Below are 13,863 nucleotides of genomic sequence, written 5' to 3' on the forward strand. Positions count from 1 at the left end.
AAACAAGAAGCATGACAGTGAGCAGGGCTGTTTACAGCTGAAACCTGCTCGACATCTCGCCTTCTGGAGCGATTCTAGTCTAGCTGAGCCGCCAAAGTGAGAAAAAAGTCAAGCAAAGATGCAACAGATCCCCGAAGCAGACCACAAAAGACTCACAAAAAATTCGTGCGTCTGGTGCAGCCCATGGGTTTGCCCCTTCCCTCCGTAGATTGCAGAACTGCAGCCCATTGATTCGCTTTGCGCTTCTCCAGTTTCTCACCTCGACCTTTCTCCTCCACCATTTACCTTGTGCGCATGTAAATATGTTGAACGATTCGCTAACACTGCGGCGGGGACGTCAACACACGAATACTCTCTCATGTTGCTTCTTCACCCTCTTTCCTCAAACAGGAGTTGGTGCGACAAGAAAATAAACAAAGAGGCCAAGAAAGCAGCACCCCACCAACATCAGTGCACAACAGCACTTTAGACACGTTGCCCTCTGAGCAACAGTATCCAAGGATGCCCGCAGGGTTTAATGACGTGTGCTTGGCGTTTTTCCGGAAGTACTTTGACGCATTTGACCGAGACAAGATTGGACGTGTGCGAAATGACGACTTTGCCACGTTGATCCGTGCCTGCGGTGCTGCCCCTTTAGAGACCAGCATCGAGGATCTTAGAGCCATCGCAGACCCGAGCCGCCGTGGTAGCTTCAGCTTTGACGACTTCTGCGTGGCTCTGAAGAAGGCGTTTGCCGAATCGATATCTCTGCAAGAAGTGCGCGATGCGTTTCAGAGATTTGACCCGGACAAGCGCGGCTTTATCAGCCCGCATGAGCTCCGCTACTTTCTCACCACTATGGGCGACGTCCTCAGCGCCGAAGAGATGAACGAATTTGCGGAAGAGATGCGCACCGAGATGGACATTGAGGGCAACCTGGTCATGGCTGATTGCGTCGACAAAATGACGCCGGAGATGTTCCGCTAGTTTTGTTTTTAGTGATCACAAGAAGGACACCGCCACACCTCACACAGTCGTACTGCTGCTACCCTCTCCCCTCCCTGCACATCCATGCAAAGCGAGGAGACGAGCAGGGCGCGATTTTTTTTTTGCCTTTTTTTTTTATGTGTGTGCTCCGTTTTAGCGATGTAGAACACAATTCCGCTCTCCAGAAGGCGTAGAGCATTCCCTCCCTGTATACATGTATGCGCGGGAAATATCAACATTATTAGGTGCCCATGAGTAGAAGGAGCTCCTTTCCTCGATGTCGTCTCTCCGGGATTAGCCATCGCAGATGGGACTGGCGTTGCGTTAAGGGGGCACCCGTGCTGTGCACGCCAGAAGCGCGGAGGTGTCCACCTATTTGGTCAACCTGCTACTCCTCCTTTATTGTACAACTTCACACATGAGGCGCGTTCTTGAGGATGAGAGTGTGCTTAGTGGACGACGTTCGCGGCAGCACGGACGTCAACCGTTCAAGTGGGAGGATGTCCTTCCTTCCGAGGCCACGAACGCATCTTTCGTATGCTTGGTATTGAATCATGTGTCTTTCGGTCTCACGGCGTTATGCCTTTACGCAAACTCTACTCATTCAAGCGATCGCTTTCTTCGTGCTCGCGCGCTTCTCCGTTCCCTCTGTCTTTGCCTCGTTGCTCTGGCACCTTTGGCACATGTCAGTGATTTGTTTCTCTGTTCTCCTTTCGAGGCCACCCGTCGGTATTGGTTTCACGGTGAAACCGGTATCGTGACAGCTACGGAAACAAGGAAACACAACTGCGTTGACAGTTCTTCTGCTCCCTGTCGTCCCCTCCTGCTCGTAGATCCACGAGTTACACGAGACACACTGCGCTGCTGTCTCAGAACACGCAGCGGCCCGGCAATAGTGCAAAGAGCGAAATTAGCGTATCTACTCTGAGACGTTGATCTCGTCCATCATAGTAGCGTCAACATGAGTGTCGACCCCGTCATTCTCGAGGACACCTTTACGGTAAACGGTGTGAACACCGAAGGCACAGTGTATCTTCGAGTGTCGCGTATTCGCTGTGTTAATCAGGATGGCTCTCTCACAATAACGTCGGACATCAACTCCGAGGAGTTCCCTGTTGCCACAAACGATCGTCTGACGATTGTGCTGGCCAACTCTCTTGAACTGGGGGGCAAGACGGGCAGCAAGTACTACGACCACAGTGTTTATCACCGCGAGACGCGACTGAACGACTGTGACTACGCCATGCACGGCCGCGTCTACGGGCATGAGGTGGTTGAGAACGGCTTAGAGGTGAATGTGCACATTAGCTGCGGTGGCTTACTAGTGAATATTATCGGCAAGCCGCAGGGGCTGCGAGATGTGCACTACAACAGCGACGTGTACATCCTGATTAAGCGCGTCAAGAACTGAGAGGCCAACAGGGAAACGCAACAACAGTACACATAGGAGTTGCGGCATCGTAATTGGCGTGCGGATGCAAAGGCTGTGCCGTACACTCGCGGTTCGTGTGTGCGTGTATGGGCATTTGATCCTGTTTGTGTCGGTGTTGCCGTTAGGCGCTCCTTAATCCTCGCCCAACGTAAGAAGGTACCTTAAATTGGCCATGAAGCTTTTCTACAGTAAAAAAGAGGCAGGCAACGGCGTTCCTTGATGGGGTACAACGCTAAACTGTTCTTGCGCAGCGTACGGAGCCGCAGGTCTGAGTTGTCTCCTTTCGCAAAGCTTTCACATCTGTATACGTGTAGTGGTGTTCTACCTACAGCGAGTCGTTTGAAAGACGAAAAACATCGTCACGCATCACCGAACCCAGGGCTTCTGTCCCTTCGTCTCACAGAGGGGCTGGCTCTCTCCCCAAATAAGCGCAGGAGGTCGCAGGGTAGGTGTGTGTGTGTGTAGCACCAGTAGGTAGATGGGGAGAAAGAGGCACTTTCAGACGAGTTGCTGTACAGGACCACTGTTCTCCCCTCACTGTGTTTCATCGTCATCTCTCCAGCCCTCTTTGCCCCCATATGCACGTACTAACAGGCGCACACGTTTGTGTTTCCCTCCTCCTTTGCTATCGTTCCCTTTACACTATTTTGCCTCTTCAGCCTGCTCTCCTGCTCCACCGAGGCGTCACCACCTCGGGTTGCTCCTCCACAGACAGACCGCACAGTGCACAAAAGGAGGTAGTGATTCTTCTAGGGTGACTCTTCCACTCTCCACCACAACAACGGCTGATCATGCAAATGCGGTCGTCTTGCATCATCAGTGCGCTGCTGCGCACATTAATCGCGCATTACTCATCCTCGCCCACCTACACCGCAGCACGCCTCTACACCTCCAACTTTGGCAAGGCTAAAGCAGACGCCGATCTACTGGACGCCGAGCAACCCTCTGTCGATTCGAACGTGGCGTCAGTGTGGCCGTTATCTTCCACCACCCCGTCGCAGCCGTCGCAGCGATACAGACGGCGCTCTTCTGACCCGCAAACACCGCGGGAAAGGGCCGACTTTCGGCGCGACCACAAGTACGCAAAGCATCGCCCCCTCCCAGATGCTCCGTGGCGGCAGCTGAAGACGAAAACGTATCTCGACGACGCGGAACGTCTATATGGCCGCAAAGAGACTTGGCACACCGTTGAGGACGCTGCTCTTCGGGAAAAGCTGGTTGCAATTCTGCAGGATTATCTGCGTGACACCCTTGCAGCTGCGCGCCTGGAGTCCAAGGACGCCCGCAAGTACGCCTTTCTCTGCTCTACTGCAGCGAGACACTACCGCGCTCACGTATCTTCCGGGGCCTTTGGCCTTCCAGAAGGCTTGCAGGAGTGGGCACGGAAGGTGCTAGCCAGGCGTGCCTCCACCACCACCACAAAATCATCCACTGCACTGTCGACGTCTCTTGACGTGCAAGAAGGTGACGCAGATGCGGACGAGAAATTGCGAGAAACTGGCGTCGCTTCCACACCGTGGCATGCAGCGGCGGCAGACAAACACCACGGCAACTCTGCTTCTTCCTTCCACTCCGAGGAGGAAAATGCTGCTGCCCAGTTTCGTGAGGCGCGTCAGCGTCGCGGTGCCGAGGCAAACCTAGCACACACCGTTGCCACGGCAGACTTGCCAGATGCTGACAGTCGGCATTCGCCCCACTCTGCCTTTCCTTTTCTCCGGCAGCGCGCGCTGGAGAACGAAGCCACGCTTGATCCGTCCTTGGTGGACTGGACGGCCAAGTACTTCGCTGAGGATGATGCTAGAACGTTCGCAGAGCCGCCACGGCTTCGTGCGGGCATGGTGCAGAGCGAGGAAGGTAGTGTGTCCGATTATGAGGCAACCGAAGACGGCCCTAAGGAGAGAGGCACCTCGCCTCTTGGGATACTTGGTGCCACCAAAGACAGGGGACCATCAGACTTTGCGCCGCCGGCGTCAACTGTGGCTCACCGCCCTGTCTCTCTGCACGCCCGGCACCGTCTGCAGCGCACCTTGCGTGACCACGAGAACCGTCATCGCGCCACCTTCGACGCTGAGGGTATCTACTACAAGGTTCGCCGACAAAGTGACGTAGAGGAGTGTGCGCCGAAGCCGCAGCAGGTGAAAGCCTCTGACCTGGAGGCGCCCGGCAGGCGGCCAGATGTGGTGAAGGTGCCGTGGAGCGTGGCAGCCAAAGCGAAGGCACAGGGATACTCGAGTGACACGCTACGGGCGAAGGAGCGACTGATTCGACTCACCCGTGGTGAAGACCCCGAAACAATTCCATAGGACCGAACCACTCAGATGATCAGAGGAGCGGAAGAGAAGAAAGGACGAGTGGGAAAGGGCGCCGCTTTCCTTCTTTTGTTTTGCCCTCTTCTCTCAACAACGCCTCCATCCAACATCGCCTTGCTCTCCTTCATGTGAGGCCCCCAGAACTCACAGACGCTGCCTTGAGGGGACTCTGATCCATTTGACCCACCGGAGAAAAGACACATTCCTGAATGTGAGGGCCCTGAGCCTGTTTAGCCTCCTCGTCCGTGTTAAAGCCTGACACTTGTCGGGTGTGCGCATATGTGGGAACAGCCGAGAGAGAGAGAGAGAGAGAGCACGTGTGTGCGAGAGGTCATTTTCTGGAGAAGTCTTACATGTTTGGAGTCACACAAACGCAACACACACGAATAATAATAATAATAATAAAAGAAAGTCGGCAGGAGAGCTAAAGGCAAAAAAAAAAAGACATGCATTTTTGTCTTTTGGAGGGGGCATGGGGAAAAGAAAAAAATGAATGGGTCTGACGCTGGGGCCTCACCCAAACGCCAGCACAGAGGATGTATGGCGTGCCACCCAACACCCTTTGACCCGAACGTGTTGTACCTGTGCGAGTTGGCGACGTGTGCCCCTCTCTTCGCCCCACGTTCTCAATGGACCTCGTCGGAGCTGAGCACACTACTTATCTTCTCCGCATCAGCCTGCTCCGTACAGAGTAGGACAAATGTGGGGTGTGATGCACACATTGCGCACACTGATGAACACGGCGTCGAAGATTGCGCTATATCACTTGATTTCTCCCTGCTTCCCCCTCTTTACTTCTTGTGTTGCCTCCACAATCTCTCCGTGCGGCGAAAGACGATAGAGGCATCCTCCCACTCTACACCGACAATAGCGACGCTGCGCGGATCGCTTTGTCGAGGACCCGGGTGCGTTAGAAAAGGGGCACTTACTAAAGGGAAAACGTTGTGGTACTGGCGCGCGTGGCGAGGTACCACTGAAAGTGAAGGTGTCGCGTTATGATTTCTTGGACGAGGCGCAACCACGAGCGTTGTGCGAGCCTTCTTCGGTACAGAGGGGAGGTGGCGCACTTTTCCTCGGATACCCAGACTGGGCTGGTTCGCCTCGTCACACGACTCTGCGCTAACACTGCAGCTACCTTGAGTGGCGTCAGCGTTGCCGCGATGAGGGACGAAGAGGTCAAGCTGCAGAGACAAGCAGCGTGCGGCGCGCAATGCGTGGCCTTCTCCTCCAAGCAGGTTTTTGTTCCTGCAACGCCTCTGAATGCGGATACGGTGCAGGACGAGGACGCCCTGGAAGCGACGGCGGGGTGCATTTTTCCCTGCTACATCTCATGCGGCTGCCCAGTACTTGTGCAAATATTGCCTGGACACCAATACTCAAATCTCTCTGAGGCCGAGGAGAAGTCGGTGAGTTGCGCGCCATCTTCGATGCAGGTGAGGCGCCTCTACATGCTCACTCCTGCTGGCAGCAAACACGGTATCCACGATCCCCAGCGGACTTCCTACTACACGCGCCTACCCGATGCCACTTTTCAGTGTTGGCAGAAGCATAGCAAAGTCATTGACAGTGTTTTGGATGCAGGCAAGGAGCGCCTTACCTCACCCCTTCACAAGCGCTTTATGGGACTCTCCAGCCTTGACGTCGAGGTTCTGGAGCTGCTGAACCTGACCAAGACTCTTGGGTGTGTCACCGACGGCAGCGGCGCCGCTTCTGTGAACTCTACTCGCAACACGTCTAGTTAAGCAGCACCTAGGAGAGGGGAGGTGCATCCCGTGTCAACGATGTGCGCCCCAACCCCTCGTGTGTGTGTGTCTGCATCGCAAGGGCGACAAGAAAAACCGAGTAGGAAAGCTAACGCTGTGGTCAGAGGTGAGCAAGTGGGACTTTTCCCTTGCATGGATTCTGCTCCCCACGCGGTGTTTTCGGGCTCTTTTTTTAAATTGTGAGTTCCACTCTTCAGTTTCCTCCCTCCCCCCTTGTGTAGAATCGTAACTTCTGCTACTGTTACTGCTGCGTGGCTGCACAGAGGATGTTTGGCATAGCGAGTAAATCGACAACGATACACGAAACAATGCGACCCACTTGTTGCTTACAGTGAGGGGTAGGGAGAGAGGTGGGAAAAAACAAGTAGCTTAGCTGCATGCACATTGGTGTATCCGCCTTCTCTTCCCCTCTATCCAGTGCTGTCTCCTCTCTTTCCTTGATTCCTTGTGAAGTGTGAGGTATCAGCGCGCCTCGGGGCTCTATGAGGGTGCTGAATGGGCATCGAGAGGGAGGTTATGCTTGAGTGGATGTGGAGAAGTGCAGAAGATGATGGAGGAGGGCGAAGGTGGGGTGTATAAGAAGGGGAGGAGTAGTGCAGCAACATAGTGGCGTGCGCTGTTGGAATTTTTTTCCTTTTTTTCTGTCGACTCTGTCCCTCCATCCCTTTCTTCCCAACTCTTGCCATTCCTCTTCGCATTGCCACTCCTCGGTATGCACTCAAGTACATCCCCCCTCTTTGTTTTCCCTATGCACTTCCTTCATGCCGCTGCTCTAACTCGGTGCGCACCAATGCTGAGGATCAGCACATGTGCAATCGTCGTTAATGTCATCTCTTTTCTCTATGTTCTTCCTTTGCGTTTCGCTCTTCAATTCCTTTTTCTTTCTTCCTGCATACACACTTCCCGCCCTTCGTCGTTGCTTACCTCACGAATGTGTATCACTCACAGCATCGTGCTGCCACCATATAGCATTGCACCTCTTTGTGTCTTTGTTTCCCCTCCCCTTCTTCTCTGTCACCGACTCCCCACAAATATCTACCCACTCGGAGAACAAGGAAAGAACCACTGCAACACCATTATCATCGTAGGCCCCCTCCCCCTTCGCCTTTCTTCGTTTTTTTTTTTTTCGGTGATTCCCAGCAACCATGTTCCGTGTTTCCTCTGTGCACCGCATTGCACCGTCACTGGCGCTGCTGAACACCGGCAAGGTCGTCTCGTGGATGAGTGGCCGCGGCTTTGGGTTCATCGAGGACAATGCGGACAAGAAGCAGCACTTTGTTCACTTCTCTGCTCTCCAGACGGAGACGGGCGGCTACCGCGCGCTCGCGGTCGATCAGGAAGTTGAGTTCGAGGTGGCCTCGCAGGATGGCCGCACTCGCGCTGAGAACGTTACCGCCCCTGGCGGCGCCAAGCTCCCCTCTGGTCCCCGCCCACCGGATGGTGCCCCCAGTGGTCGTGGTGGCTTCAGCGGTGGCCGCGGTCGTGGCCGTGGTGGTCGCAACTACAACAGTCGCCAGGACCGCGGCGGCGATCGCGATGGCGGGCGTCAAAACAACAACTTCAGCGATGAATTCTAGGCTCTTAGAAGAGAGAAAAAAAAAACAACAACAAGAGAGGACGAGAGAGGGCATTGGTACGTGTTGTCGTGTGCTGAGGTGGTGCAGAGGCCTCGCTGCACCTTTCTTCACCAATTCTCTTCTTGTCGCTCATACTTTGTGTGTCTTTTCAGCTCCCTGAGATTCCAATATAAAAACAAAATGAAAGTCATCTTTCACAGCTAACATAGAGTGTTTGTGTGTGTGTGTGCGGATGGGGTGTGCCCCTGTGTGTGCGTGCTTGATGGCGGGGTACGCAACACACAGAAGAGGGTTACTGTCGTCGCAGATGGCATCTGTGTAGCGGGCAGCGGTGGGAAAGCTTCGGCGGGAGCTCAGTTGTGGCAGCAATGCATCTGAGCAGACAAGGGGAGCAGGGAAAAAAAAGCACAGCTCGCTAAAGGCAATGAACGAAAGCAGCGAACAAGGTCATCCCCTTTGTAAAAGGGAAAGCAGTGCGCCTTGGCTACTTCTCTCGTCTACCTTTCCCCTCCCCCTTCAGAATCCTGTTTTCTCTGTGGGGGCCTCCTCCCCTCCCTCCCCCTCCCCTGCCTGACTCGCTGCTCCTCTTGCCTCCTTCTCTTTTTTTTTCCTTCGCCCATGACTTCCTATCACAGAGCGAGGGAAATTGGCATCCGAAAGAAGGGAAGAGAGTTAAAAGGGAGCGCGGATTGAATGACAAAAGGTAGAGGGGGCGTTTCCAGTTGCGCTTCTTGAGGGCCGAGGGAAAGGGAGGAGGGATTGGAAAAGGAGACAGAAAGGTGTGCGCATGGTGTGAGGGGAGGCATGGGGACTAACTGACTGTTGTGTCACCCCATCAGACCAATGCGAAAGGCAGACAAGAGAGGGTACTCTTCACCGTCGTTCAGAGTGTTATGTGAAGTGTATTCCGTCCAGTCTTGTCTGTTTTCGTCTCCTTGTTTGGTGTCACGCAGTACGTATGTGCGTATGACTGTGTGGGTGTGTGCTGCCACATCGTTTCGCCTGTGCCTCTTCCGTCCGACTACTTTCTGTGAGGTGTCGTGCTCGAGTCTTTGTGCTTAGAGCGCACTCCTCTGATGCGTTTTTATGGTGCATTTGTTGTCCATTTGTTTTGAGGCTGTGTGCGTTTGTTTCGCTTCTGATGGAAGGTGTCTGCGTGCCGGTGTGAGTCGTCACTAAGGGCTCTCTTTTTTCTTGTACTGCGTCTAGTAAATTGGCAACGACCTCGAGGTGTTTTTATGTGCGCACGTGTACGTGTGCGCCTCTGTGCGTTTCGCTTCCTCTTCCATTTGATTGTGCCTTTGTTTTTTCCCCCTCTTCTTTCGCTCCAGCAGCTGCCAGGAGCGCATTCCTACATTTCTGATGAAGCCAAGCGGCTTCTCCACTTTCCTGTCGCCTTCCCCCATTCTCCGTACCGACACATGTGCGCGCTAATCGGGCGCGATCGCGGCAGTTTCTGTCAGAGAGGGGCCGGAGAGGGAGGGAAGGCGACAGTCAGATGTGCGACCAGGGATGCCGTGGCCAACACCAAAGGGCAGCAGCATCTGCGGCCAAGAGCATGCCGGTGGAAATCACGATTGCCATGAGAGAGAGAAGGGAGGGTTGCCGAATGACATAATAGCCCAGTATCACTACTAATACAAACGCAATAAGCGCCCACGCAAAGGAAGCCCCTCACCAACAAACGAAGCACGCGCACGAATGGTGTCGAAGGAACGCGAAACACACGGAGCTGTCGAGGTAAGGAGAAAGAGATAAACTCACTGTGAAGATCTGTGGAGTTCATTTACCCTTTAACGAATCCTCCGTGACGTGGTCTACCCCTCGGGAAGGGTTGTTGCACGGCTGCGCTGGCTGCAATAGAAGATACGGCTGTGTTTTCTGGACTTCCGCCATTGAGGCAAGAGGAGCGTGCCGCAAATCTTCGGCAACCATCATTGGCAACCTACCACCATGCAAATGGCGTAGGAAGCTTTGAAGGAGAAAGGGGCCACCTTGCAGGGGCGCTACTACGGGTGACTTGTCGACGCTCTGTTGGCGTACGATGTTTCTCCTTGTTTCCTTTTCATTCAGCCCTCTTTCATCTGCTCCCTTATCACCCCTGCGCTGAGGCCGCTCTAATATATATATACATATATTTTCTCTCCTTGCTGGCTGCATCCGCTTTCATGCATCTCTTCCGCCTGTCTCTATGGTCTCCAATGACACAAACGCACGCCCACACGCGCGCCATCACACAACACATCCTTACCTCCGCTGTCCCACACAACTGCGATTGCTGCTGGACCTTACATATTTGAATGCGCACATCCCTTTTTGTTTTCCATTTCGGAAGTAGCATCTTCACGACTACAGCGCTGCCGATTGCACATCTGCAGCGCCTTTCCACTTTCTTCACGACTTCCTTCTCTCGAAGGCACGCACGGACGAACGCACACGCGCACGAGGCGGACTGAGAAACGAAGAACAGTAACACACGAGACGAAGAAGATGCGGCTAGGGAAAAGCAAAGCATCGACGCACTTTGGATAAGGCAACAATGCAGGGATTCATACCCAAGTAAATAAATCTACCCACATGTATATATACATGTGGGTAGATTTATTTATATACTCGCCGAGGTTGCAGGAGCACATGTGCGTGGACGCTCATTTATGTCAGGCACGTCTCTGCTCCCTTTTCCGCCTTTGTGTTCTTGTAAATTTATTATGTCATGCCTCACGACTACGTCCTTGCTACCTGTCTCCCCACCTTTCTTTTTCTCAATCTCTTTCGTGCGGAGCTTCCGAAGTCTCTAGCTTGGTAGTTTTGGTAGCACTGGACAACGTCTTCGAACCTTCTCCTTCCTCCAGCGAGTTGTGTCTCTCCCAGTGTGTTTCACAATATCCTCCGTCCCTTCCTTTTCCTCTTGTATTACGAAGCCACAAAGCGGAATCAAGGCTATCTCGCCCTCTCTCTCTGCACTTGTGTGTGCGTGTCTGCTCCCACCTACCGCTCTCTTTTGTCCTTTTCGATCTTTTCTACGCTTCTCGTGCTTATCTTGAAGAGCACCACATCGAGAAGCGCCCACAGGCTCTCGCGCGCCCCGCCACTCTTCCTTTTCCAGGGACACCCGCCTTCTTCGGGCCCCCTCATCAAAAGCGAATATACGCACCCACACCACCCACGCACACACACACGCGCACCGCCTTCGCACTAATTCGTTCCACTCTCTGTCTTTCGTAGTGACTCGACTGAAGGCGCCACCTCACTCTCTATCTGTCACTTTCCCTCTCCCCGCCTACTAGGGGAGGTTGTCACGGCTGTGCTACGCACGACACCGCGCCAGCAAGGACAAAGGTAAGGCAACCGAGAATAGGCGAGAGAAAGAGGGACGGCATGTCATCGCCAGAGGCATCGCAGCGGTGGCATGCACGCTCAGAGAAGCTAGCAAGCATACCGGTGATCCCAGTGCTGGCCATCAAGTACCCAAAAGAGTTGCATTCTACCTCGAAAGCGACGGCAAACTCACCGACCACATTTTCGCCCTTCCTCACGTCTGGTCAGACGCCAGACGATATGGGCACGAGAGGCGGATTGGCTGCCGCGTTGGCCGAGACGAGCCCCCTCGGCCAGCGCAACAGCAGCTCCAACGGCACCACGCCTGTCTCAGACGATGGACAGTGCTCCGGCGAAACGGAGGTGGTGTGCACACAGTTTCAATATCACGAGAACTCAGATTCCTGCGAATGCCCCATGTGCAAGCTGACACTTTACATTTCCTATGTGTACCGCGACCAGCGCCGCGCCTCCCCGCATGTGATGGCGGCACGTCCCTCACCTGAGTACGTAATGGCCCCGGATGGGTCACTACCAATACTGACACCGATCTACAAACCAGATGGCGTGTCAGTGTGCCCGGTGTACGCCGCGTTTGCCTTCTGCCCCTTTCTTAGTGGCTGTTTCTTGCCGCACGACGAGGCCAGCTGTGCCTCTGCGCGAGTGCTGCGACTGGCGTCGGCGGAGGAGGAGGTGGCGCGGCTGACGCAGCGGGCGAGGGAGCTGCAAGGCAGCGATGTGTGGGCGTGTGATGTGTGTGGCTACTCCGGTATAGATGAGTTTTGCGAGGCGGCGCTGGGCACGGAGCACCACTTCCGCCAGTGTCCGCGCTGTACGTTTATGTGTTTTTTTCCATACATCACGTACCTTGTGGAGCACATTCTACGCAGCGTTGGAGACGATTACCAGCTGTATAAGACGGAGGTGGATCGCTACCGAGGCCTGCTGCCAGACTTGTTTAAGATCCCGCTTACCTTTGAGGCCCACCGTGTGGCGAATATCGTCTTTGCATGGAGCCTCCTCTCACCAGTACACGCACGTGACGCGATGAACAGTATTGTGCAGGAGTTCCCTAATGTTGAGGCCATCATCAGCGTCGGGAGCGGTGCTGGATACGTAGAGCACGTCTTCAACCGTGTCATGCACCAGGTGCCGCTTCAAGAGGAGTGGGCGGTGGATCGAAAGCGCTTTCCTACGATGTCCTTCGACAACGTGCGGTGCGACTTCTACGGTGAGCGCACCATCCCCATCTTCGCCTTTGATGCGCTCGCGCTGAAAAAGACTTACAGCGTGCACGTTTCCATGGGGGGCCCGATCTCCCTCTACTCGCTCAACTGCAAGCAGTCGGTGCTGCTGCTCTGCTGGCCTCCGTTTGGTTCGCGAGAGCGGGAGGAGAGCTCGATGGGTTTTGAGGCGCTCGAGTACTATACTCGGGAGGGCGGCACGATGCTCATTTACATCGGCGACACCGCCGCCACAGGGGACTGGCGCTTTCACATGCTTCTCAAATCCTACTACAAGCTCATACGAAATTACCCAGTGCGCCGAGAGCTGCGTCGGTGGTGCCCGCAGGAGATGGGCTTCGTGTATGGCGGCAACGACACCATCGGTGTCTACCGACTGCGCGAGACACCGCTGCCCTCGGTGGGTTTGCATTAGTGGACTTGAAAAGGGGGAGGAGGGGCTGTCCCTAACTGGCAACGTTTTGCTTCATACACGAGGGCGAGCGGCAGGTGGAAGACACACCGCCATATTCGCTCTCAAAGCAAAGAAAGTGCTCAAGCAAAACACAGATCCCCTCATGTGCTCTTCGTCAGGGATAATCACACTGAACGAAAAGTTTATGAGCCACACGAGCCCACATGTCTTTTATTCTTTTTTTTTTCTCCTTTGTGCGTATGCGTGGGCGATACATGTGGGTGTGGGTGCAGGTGTGGGTGGGGTGTGGGTGTGGGTGTGTGTCGACAAGATCGGAGCGGCGTCATGTTCCTGTGAAATGTGACAAACGAGACGAGAATGAAGCACAGCCGAGTTTGCCCACTGCAGAGGCGGGAGGCGAAAGGAGCAAATGAAAAAGAAAAACAGCGACAAAAGTGCGTAAAGGAGAGTGGGGGTGTGCAAAACAGGTGCGTGAGCCGACAAGGGTATGAAAAGTGGGAGAGAAGGAAATGAGCCGCAGGGAGCCCTGACGTCGTCAATTAAGCAAAGGAGAGCAGGCCATGAAGGGCAATGAGTGGCTTGTGGCGTAGGGGGGAGAGCCAGGGTTGGTTGTGAGGGTAGATAGTAAAAGGAAGCAGCTGCGTGTGTACAGTCGCTCTCTTAGGCATGTTACCGTTCGAGGTTCACATTTCTCTCTTTATTCTGCAACGATAAGAGGACATCGCTGAAGCAACGAGGGAGACCGGGCGGAGGGCGAGAGCGCGAGAGAAAAGACGATGCGCCGGTGTGTGTGCCTCATCAAACTCTTTACCTTTGTAGCTGATACGGAGAAAGAGCAC

General features: G+C 54.3%; 6 protein-coding genes across 6 annotated transcripts; all 6 read left to right on the forward strand.

Annotated features, from left to right (window-relative positions):
• Positions 1-501: 501 nt before the first annotated feature.
• LBRM_28_0840 (calmodulin-like protein) lies at positions 502-966 on the forward strand (the record flags this gene model as incomplete). The annotated part of the gene is made up of 1 exon (XM_001566066.1): positions 502-966. One exon carries the CDS (start codon positions 502-504, stop codon positions 964-966), a length of 465 nt encoding a protein of 154 aa, XP_001566116.1.
• Positions 967-1,927: 961 nt separating this feature from the next.
• LBRM_28_0850 (putative RNA polymerase B subunit RPB8) lies at positions 1,928-2,377 on the forward strand (the record flags this gene model as incomplete). The annotated part of the gene is made up of 1 exon (XM_001566067.1): positions 1,928-2,377. The coding sequence occupies one exon, from the start codon at positions 1,928-1,930 to the stop codon at positions 2,375-2,377; it is 450 nt and encodes a 149-aa protein (XP_001566117.1).
• Positions 2,378-3,189: 812 nt separating this feature from the next.
• Positions 3,190-4,701, forward strand: LBRM_28_0860 (conserved hypothetical protein; the record flags this gene model as incomplete). The annotated part of the gene is made up of 1 exon (XM_001566068.1): positions 3,190-4,701. One exon carries the CDS (start codon positions 3,190-3,192, stop codon positions 4,699-4,701), a length of 1,512 nt encoding a protein of 503 aa, XP_001566118.1.
• A 1,001-nt stretch (positions 4,702-5,702) lies between these two features.
• LBRM_28_0870 (conserved hypothetical protein) lies at positions 5,703-6,449 on the forward strand (the record flags this gene model as incomplete). Its single annotated transcript, XM_001566069.1, has 1 exon — positions 5,703-6,449. The coding sequence occupies one exon, from the start codon at positions 5,703-5,705 to the stop codon at positions 6,447-6,449; it is 747 nt and encodes a 248-aa protein (XP_001566119.1).
• A 1,166-nt stretch (positions 6,450-7,615) lies between these two features.
• Positions 7,616-8,047, forward strand: LBRM_28_0880 (putative RNA binding protein rbp16; the record flags this gene model as incomplete). Its single annotated transcript, XM_001566070.1, has 1 exon — positions 7,616-8,047. One exon carries the CDS (start codon positions 7,616-7,618, stop codon positions 8,045-8,047), a length of 432 nt encoding a protein of 143 aa, XP_001566120.1.
• A 3,378-nt stretch (positions 8,048-11,425) lies between these two features.
• On the forward strand, positions 11,426-13,024 carry LBRM_28_0890 (conserved hypothetical protein; the record flags this gene model as incomplete). The annotated part of the gene is made up of 1 exon (XM_001566071.1): positions 11,426-13,024. One exon carries the CDS (start codon positions 11,426-11,428, stop codon positions 13,022-13,024), a length of 1,599 nt encoding a protein of 532 aa, XP_001566121.1.
• Positions 13,025-13,863: the final 839 nt, after the last annotated feature.

Source organism: Leishmania braziliensis, chromosome 28 (genome assembly GCF_000002845.2).
Source record: "Leishmania braziliensis MHOM/BR/75/M2904 complete genome, chromosome 28".
Lineage (NCBI taxonomy): Eukaryota > Euglenozoa > Kinetoplastea > Trypanosomatida > Trypanosomatidae > Leishmania > Leishmania braziliensis.